The 8,991-nt window shown below is 41.9% G+C and overlaps 1 protein-coding gene across 1 annotated transcript in view; it reads right to left on the bottom strand.

Moving 5' to 3' along the window:
- Positions 1-535: 535 nt before the first annotated feature.
- Positions 536-8,991, bottom strand: part of LOC149081311 (uncharacterized) — a 61,833-nt gene continuing 53,377 nt past the window's right edge. Inside the window, exon 2 of the mRNA XM_089238150.1 lies at positions 536-4,450. Within this exon, the coding sequence (XP_089094276.1) occupies positions 3,957-4,450 (494 nt within the window). The 3' untranslated portion in view covers positions 536-3,956. The remainder of the gene's footprint in view (positions 4,451-8,991) is intronic.

Below are 8,991 nucleotides of genomic sequence, written 5' to 3'. Positions count from 1 at the left end.
AAATTTTCATTAATTTCGGGACTTTTGTTACTCTCACCAGTTTAAAATTACCCTCAGTGCCGGATTTTCATCAATTTCTGTATTAATTTATATTTAATTGAGTTCTTAAAATTTTTTGTATGAATATACATATTTCTCAGCATTTCTGTATATTCTGAAGTAATGGATAGCGATTTCTCTCCCCCCCCCCCAAGTATATGAAATCGGAGCAAGAGGGAGTCCCAAACTTGCCCCGAAGAAATTATTGAGACACACCTGGCCCTACGTCTGGTAAAGGCAGCCCTGCATTTAGGTCCTGGGCCACACCAGTAAGCCCCCCCCCCTCTCCCCTATGCGTTAATACGGCTCTGGTTTCATAGAGCTGGAATTATGAAAGAAGTCACACTTTTTCATCACCATTCTTCACTTAACGACCTGTGTGTCATAGTTTCCCCCAACATCCATGCCCCCCCCCCATGGAATATTCCAGGACCGTAAGGGGACGGTATGGGCCCCTAGTGATTTCCCACGGGTAAATAAAGACAATGCAACACGATTTCTCCTTAAATAAATGTTTATTCGACATTTTTTCAGCACTTTCTATCATTATCAAAGGGAGGGCGGTGTTTTGTACACAACCACTGAAAACACAAAAATATTTGGAAGCGCATTCCTTTACACAAACATAAAATACGACGGTCATTTCCAATCTTATCAGAGTCTAGATATGCGGCAATAACTCGTTTATATTTGCGCATTCGAGGTTATTGCGAGGCCATTTCAAGGGGGTATCACATTATTATGCTTTTTTCAGCCGTCGCGTCGGTCGTATGTGAAGGCACAACACACCAATATACTGTACGGCAGGGGTGCACAACCGTTTCGATCCGCGGGCCAGATACGCGGTATTTTGCCGCTCGCGGGCCAGAAACTTGTACCTACTGTATAGGGTGACCATATGAACTGTATTTTAGCTGCATTTTGGAGCAGCCATCATTTTCCTCTCATTGGTGATTTCTCAGCAATTTTAGCGATAGTTGGCAACTTTACTAGCCTTTGACAATTTTTTTTATGCCGCAACTGTCAACTTTACCTGCCTCCACCAATTTCTTGGCTGTAATTGGCAAATTCACTTGCCTTCGACAATTTTTTTTTCTGGCTGTAATTGGCTACTTTATGCATTTGAAAATTGTTTATGGCTGTAATTGGCCACTTTATGCATTTGAAAATTGTTTATGGCTGTAATTGGCAACTTTACTTGCCTTCGACAATCTTTTCGGTGATAATTGGCGATACCCCGTATGGATCCCGACTTCCCGTATGTTTGTGAATGCAATATGGTCAGTCTAGGTATTTACAGCGATTTGTATATCGATACTTTTCTACCGGAATACCTTTCTCGGGCCGGAGGTTGTGCATCCCTGCTGTAATGGGACGCCGGAAGCCAAAAATTGCTAAGAAAGAGGAGGAGTTAAATAAAAAAAGAACAAGGAGATAGAGAGAAATTCAAGAAAGTTGGGCAGAAATTCAGAAATGTCAAGGGAGTTTGGCAAAAAACCCGAGAAACGGCAAGTAGGGTTGGGGGGGGGGGGGCAGAAATCCAATTACAGGGCAAGATGTGCAGGAAAGAAGAGGGGGGGGGGTCAGTGAATTCGAGTCAAGGGAATGGGCAGAAATTCAAAAAAGGGCAAGGAGGAGGGCAGAAACTCGGAAGAGGGAAACAAAAATTTTCGAAGGTGAAGGATTTGAGCAGAAACTCAGAACCCTCTGCAAAGGAAGCCATAAATTTAATAAAAGGTCAAGATGGGCAGAAATTCAGGAAAGAGGGACAGATTCGGAAAAATGAGGGAGGTGAACAGAAATTTAGAAATTTCAAGAAGAGTTGTGCGAAAATTCAAAAACGAGTTGAGAAAACTTTAAAAAGAGGCAGATAATGACCGAGATCAGGCAGAAAAATTCAGAGAAGTCCGGGAAGAAATTTAGAAAGATCTGGGCAGAAATTCCGAAGATCTGGGCAAAAATTCAGAAAGATCTGGGCAGAAACACAGAGAGGCTAACGAGTTGGGGAGAAATATAGAAAGGCTAACGGGTTGGGCAGAAATTCATAAAGATCTTGGCAGAAATATAGAAAGGCTAACGGGTTGGGCAGAAATATAGAAAGGCTAACGAGTTGGGCAGAAATTCACAACAGTGAGGAAAAAAACATCCAAAAGGTCAGGGAGAAAAATTCAAAAGGTCAGAGCAGAAATTCGGAAATAGTGCAGAACTTCAGAAAGGTCAGGGCAGAAATTTAAAGGGTTCTGATCAGAAATTCAGAAAGGTCAGGGAGAAGAATAGAAAATTTCGGGGAGAAAAATTCAGAAACGTCAGGGCAGAAATCCAGAAAAGTCAAGGCGTTGGGAAGAAATTCAAGAAATAGCACAAGAAGGAAAGAAATATTTCAAAAAGACGAAGCGAAAACTAAAGTAAATGACATTTTATTGGAATGAGAGACTTCAACATATTATCAAGTAATTATATATTGGCCAAGTCCTGAAAACATGGACATGCACATGAAAGATATCCCAAGACGGCACGGATCAGTAGAGCCCGGATTATATTCATTTGCATATTTTGGCCTTTTTTAGCATTAATGAATGCATAAAAATCAAAGAATTTTCTGTATATAAGTGCATATTTTTGAAGGTTTATTTAAGCTCAATTTTTTTAAATAATTTCTCAAATAAATATTGTTCACAACATTTTCATAACATCGATTTTTTCCCCGCATGTGAAATTTAGTAAATTAATACGTGTTTATAAAGTATTTTACGAATATTAACCCTTTTATTGTAAGGCTATTCCTAAAGACATGTCTAAGGGTAAATTTTGTCTTTTTAGAAATAGTGTCGAAACTCTTTTGTTGATGCTACTTTCGTTATTGAGCAGCTACGACAAACTGAAAATTAAAGAATATGTAGAAGTTATTTGCATATGCGGTATATTATATATATATATATATATACAGTCAAACCTCGTCAGTGCGTCACCCGGTTAACACGTCACTCCGCTTACCGGGTCACTTTTTGGAAGTGTCCAATTGTCCTCAGGCAGGAATTGACACAGCTATGGCTTACTCCGTTCAACGAGTCACTCCGCCTACTAAGTCATATTTTTGCTCTTCCAAGAGTGACTCATTAACGAGGTTTGACTGTATATGAGGTTTTGTTGTTTTGTGTGTGTGTGTGTGAATGAATACGTATGCAATAAGAAAAGATGCATTTTAAAAACGCATTTGTTTTTTGTTTTTTTTTGCATCTTGATTTTTTTAATGCATGTTTTTTCATTTTTGTGCGTATTTCGGAATTTTTGACTTATATTCTGGGGTGTTTAATGCATATTTTGGGATTTTCAGTATTTTGGGATTTTCAGTATTTTGGTATTTCAAGTGCACATTTTGGTATTTTTAGTGTTTATTGTTCGTGTCATTTATAAGTAAATATTTTTGCATTTATAAGTAAAATTTTTGCATTCATAAGTACATATTTTTGCATTCATAAGTACATTTTTTTTTCATTTTTAAATGCATATTTGCATATTTTTAGAGCATATTTGCATATTTTTAGAGCATATTTTGCCACTTTTTAGTGCATATAATCCGGGCTCTTCTTATCAGGTAAAATCGAAACCACAAGAGTAAAGGCTTCCTTTGCTTCCCCCTTTTAGGAAAGTAAGGACGGGAGGGATGAAGACAATTGCCGCTTTTGACCCCCGCATGGCACCGGCGTCCCTTCCAATATGTACACGAGTGTCCGTCCAAGTTCCTTTGAGAAGACACGAAGTCTAATTATGGATCGTCTAATTAATTTAAGCTCTTACCACCTTTTATATTTCTCTTGTCCATATAATCATTACTTGGAAGGGACATTGTCCACCCAAGATTCTCCTAAGGAGAAAAAGGAAAGCTCGAAATTTTCCGGGACTCCGTCCCGTATTTTTCACCTCGCCAGTGACTTTTCCATCTGTTGATGTTGGCTGCGGATGGCCATCCTGTTGACGTGGACTGGTATGGGCACGACGATCTTCGTGCCGCCGCCGCTACTTCCGCCGCTCGAGCTGGATCCGGTGCCGACTCTGCCGGACGCCAGACCTGCCTTGACTCGTTTCCATTTGGCACGTCGGTTCTGGAACCAAATCTTGACCTGGACTTCGCTGAGCTTGAGCGCGTGGGCTATCTGCGAGCGTTCCGTCAGCGACAGGTACTTCTTGGCGTGGAACTCCTTCTCGAGCTCGAGCAGTTGTTCGCTCGTGAAGGCTGTCCTGCGTCTCCGGCCCTTGCCGTCTCGACTCCGGTCGTTGTTCGGATCCCTGCTGTGACCGATGTTGTCCGATGAAGGGGACGACGAGTTCTCGCTGTCGTCGTCGTCCTCGTCTAGGGTTGTGACGTCCGGGCTGCAAGACATCTCCCGGTCTGGTCTGTACAGAGTGGAACCTGGAAAGAGATATCAGATATCCATGTAAAAATTCGTTGAGATAACATTCAAGTAATAACAAGAGTACACCATCCGTACACCCCAGAAAGAACCAATTACGCCCCCCCCCCCACACCACCACCACCACACACACACACACTTCGGCTGCGGTAGGAAGGTCTAAAGCACAGTTTCCCAACCTTTTTTTCGTCACATCGCCCCCTTCTTCAGGCATTTTTTCTCCCATTGCCCCCCCCCCCAACGAAATCTAACCCATAGGATACTATGGGTTAGAAACCTGTAGCTTTGTAGCTTCTACCGCACTCTGGATCTTTCCATCGCCTCCAAGAGGGCGTTAACGCCCACGTTGGGATTCACTGTTCCAAAGCAAGGGTGCTCAACCTTTAGAAGAATGCTGGATACTTCATTGGTTTGAAGACGTGTCGCAGACAATTTGATTGGTTTGAAAACGTGTCGCAGACCATTTGATTGGTTTGAAAACGTGTCGCAGACCAACGTGTGGCAGACCATTTGATTGGTTTGAAAACGTGTCGCAGACCAACGTGTGGCAGACCATTTGATTGGTTTGAAAACGTGTCGCAGACCAACATGTGGCAGACCATTTGATTGGTTTGAAAACGTGTCGCAGACCAACATGTGGCAGACCATTTGATTGGTTTGAAAACGTGTCGCAGACAATTTGATTGGTTTGAAAACGTGTCGCAGACAATTTGATTGGTTTGAAAACGTGTCGCAGACAATTTGATTGGTTTGAAAACGTGTCGCAGACAATTTGATTGGTTTGAAAACGTGTCGCAGACAATTTCATTGGTTTGAAAACGTGTCACATGGGTCACTTAAGTGATCTGGGAAGGTGTGGCGGGCCACTTAAGGGTTCTGGAACTGTCCCACGGGTAACATAAGTGATTTGGAATTGCATCGAGAGCCGCTTAAATGCTCTGAAACTGTGCCACCGGTCAATTAAGTTACAAGGGCAGAAACATGCACTTAATACCTAAAAAATATCACCTAAAAAGAGCAATAATTACTCAATGGTGAAATATTTTCTTGAAAAAAGTTGAAGGAATTTGACAAAATTTGAAGAATGAAAAGCTAAAAATAATTCCTGAAAAAACGTTGGTACAATGCAATTAATAGAAGAAAAAAAATGCTAAAGACATGCACTCATTCTGAAAAATTTCTGTGATTTTTTTAGGTACCATTTACGTGCGGTAAACGTAAAAAAGTGCTAAAATATGCAACTGCATATGCACTTATGCGTTTCCATGTTATCCGGACTCTAGTTGCCAGAAACTGATTAACCAGTGAATAGTTTCCATCCAAGAAATAAATAAAAATAAACAACTACAACAGGTGAACGTCAGGAAGAAAACAAACCGAATAATCGGATCAGTCCGTTACCTTCATGCAAACATGACACGTTCGGATTAACCAGAGCAAACACCAGGTTTGGAGGAAACGCGCGTGTATACTCAGCTGGACACGAGTCACGTTTTGCAAATTGACTTTTTGTGTTGTCAACCCCCAACCCTACACGGCAAAAAAAAAAAAAAAAGTGCGGCGGAGGGAACTGACTAAATGCACTGTGCACGTACCAATGTAAGTGGGCGTGAGACGAAGGGCGGCGGCGAACATGGTGGTCCACGTGTTGACTTTCGATTACGGTTCTGTTGACATCCATCCCCGGATACCTAATTGATTTCGAGCGTTGGCGTGAAAAATTGCGATTCCGCACGCCTTTTTTTTTTTCTCTCGACGTTGACATTTGTCTCGTATCTCGGAGGTGTTTCGAGATACGACGACCACCTGAAACACGGGTTTACGGCCCGGTTCAGTCGCACCCGGCCGTATAATTGGATTAAAATACCGTGTACCTCCCCTATCTTCAGTTAAGCCCTGAAGCTTATTTATAGAGACGATATAACAAAGCTCATTAGTATTATCATTTCTCACAAATTCATTTCATGGAAATTCATTTTTTAAATGAAAATTTAGCATATTTTGAATGTTTCAGATAGTTTTTTACACGTTGATTTACAGCTGAGGCGTTAAAAAATCAGTTCATAAATACGTTATAGCGAGTTGCCCGCGATATATCATAGCTACAGCTAATACATTACCGCGGATTCAACGCGATAAAGCATTTTTGAGCCCATCACAAAATTCGCTTGATTTTCCTCAATTTTTTGACAGTATTTCTAATACGTAATTGATTGTTCCACTTACATTTGACATCCTTTTCGGGAAAGATTGGCAATTTTTCCGCGATATTAGCAACAATCAGCAATTTTGTTTGAGTGGCTTTGACATAATTTCGGGCAATGATTGCCGATTTCCTGTAATTTTCTCCAGGAAATATGGTCAATCATATTTTCAGGTGTTTTTACGACATATTTTGTTTTTTTAGGGCGTAAATGCATTTTTAAGGAGCATATAATGTTAGTTTTTTGGTCATGAAAATCCAAGCCCTAGTAATAATGAATCGATCCGGACAAAGGGGGTCATTCAAGTATTACGTCAGCATCGATGGGGGGGGGGGGGGTTCCGATTTGCTGACTTTTGATGACAAGGAGGGGGGCGTTTGGATGATGCTTACGTCATCAACCACCCTTTATGAAGATACTTTATGAAATATTCTTAATGGCATCTTATTCGAAGCGCCACAAACGGAAAAACCTTTCGATAGTTATTGGGCACCTGAACTAGCATTCTACCTATTGATAAGTCCCCTACACTGTAGGGTATACAGAGCCAATTTAATGATCTCTAAATGTTTCACGGGTCCTCCAAGTGCTCTGTAAATGCTTCCGGGCCGCTTAAGTGCTCTGGAACTGTGCCACACATCACTCAAGTGATCCGTAATTATGCCACGGATCAATTAAGTAATCTGGGTATGTTCCGCGGGTAACTTGAGTGATATGTAGAACCGCACTGGGGGACCGCTTAAGTGCTCTAAAACCATGTCACTCAAGGGATCTCTAAATGCGCCACGGATCGTTAAGTGTTCTGTAATGGCGTCGCGAGTTACTCGAGTGATCCTCGAATGTGAAAGTGATCTTTGAGGCCCACCTCAGTGATCTGAAAATGTGCCACGGGCCACTTAAATGCTCTGGAATTGTGCCACGGGTCATTTAAGCGATTTGTAAATGTGCCGCTTAGTTCATTTTTACAAAATTAGGTTTGAGGGAGGCAAGCCACTTCACATAACCTTCAGGGCCACATTTGGTCCGCGGGTCAAGGGTTTACCGTATATGGCTTAAAGGGTGGGTCGCAATGAATCCAGATCAATCCAGATCGCTGTTCCAGATCAATTGAGTGGCCCGCGGCCAAGTTGCACATCATTTGAGAGCAGTCCGTAGCGCATTATCACTTAAATGACTCAAGTGGCCCGCGGCTTAGCTTGAACGCCCAGCAGCACATTTCTCTTGATCACTTAAGTGACACCTCCGCATATCTACCGATAACTCAAGTGGCCCGTGACTAGTTTTAAAACCAATAAAATGGCCCGCAGCTCTCCAAAAAGTTGATCGCCCTTGGGTTAACGACAAGGCAGTCTTAAGAGCATCATGAACCCCACGACCAAGTGACTTTTTCTAAGGCCCTCTCTCTCCCTGCCAGGAAAATTTACACGCATACTCCCCGAAAATTTTAACTGTATCTCATTCTTGTGAGGCCCTCGGGCCGTGCCTGGGTGAGCCTATGCGTTAAGACAGCTCTGGTTAAGGATTCCGGTACATTAATTCAAATTCAAACGATCCGTCTTCATTGAATTCAATTCCCCCATATGTTTACAAAAAAAACAAAATACAGTAAAACTATATGGACTCGTTTAACCCGAGGAATTATGCTAATCAATGGAATGGGTCGTAAAAATGCAACTCCCGTTCGCAAAACTGGGCGAGGCCCGAAGCCCAGGCGAGATTTCCGCAATGGGCTTGTCCCCGCTCGACGAGGTTATCTTGAATAATATAATGCGGCCGTGTTTTAGAAATCAAAGATAATTTCTTCATCTGAAGGAGATGGATGTCAGACATGTCTGAATTCTCTGGTTTTGTGTTTGTTGGCTGATAGTTATCATTGAAATATAACTAATGGTTTCTTATAGAGATAACTATAACTTTATAAATGGGTGTGAAAGTTAATACGAATATATCAATAAGCTGAATGCAATAGTTCAGAGTTTCTCAACCCATGGTCCGCGGACCGGTGCCGGTCAGCGAAACATTTCACCCAAGTCATGTAGCCGCTTTTAATATTAGATTTAATACCGTATTCCCCCCTTCTCCCCCCGCAATAACCGGCAGGCCGGGAAAAATCGAGGGAGACCAGCATGCTGGAAAATTAGAGTCACAGATTCTGGGCAATTTTTATACTATAAATCCATTGAATTGGCATGCGGCAATCCTCATTAAACCTCGATTTTCCCGGCATGTCTCGAATGGATTAGACCCCCCCCCCCAACATTCAAAAGTCTGGTTCTCTCGAGTTTTACGGCATGCTGTCTAATACGGGGGAATACGGTAAGTGAAATACAGTCTGC

This window comes from Pholcus phalangioides, unplaced genomic scaffold (genome assembly GCF_987345545.1).
Source record: "Pholcus phalangioides strain wild (caught in Gottingen) unplaced genomic scaffold, Ppha-v1.0 ptg000010l_1, whole genome shotgun sequence".
NCBI lineage: Eukaryota > Metazoa > Arthropoda > Arachnida > Araneae > Pholcidae > Pholcus > Pholcus phalangioides.
The sequence above is the reverse complement of the archived record's forward strand: the minus strand, read 5'-3'. Positions and strand labels throughout refer to the sequence as shown.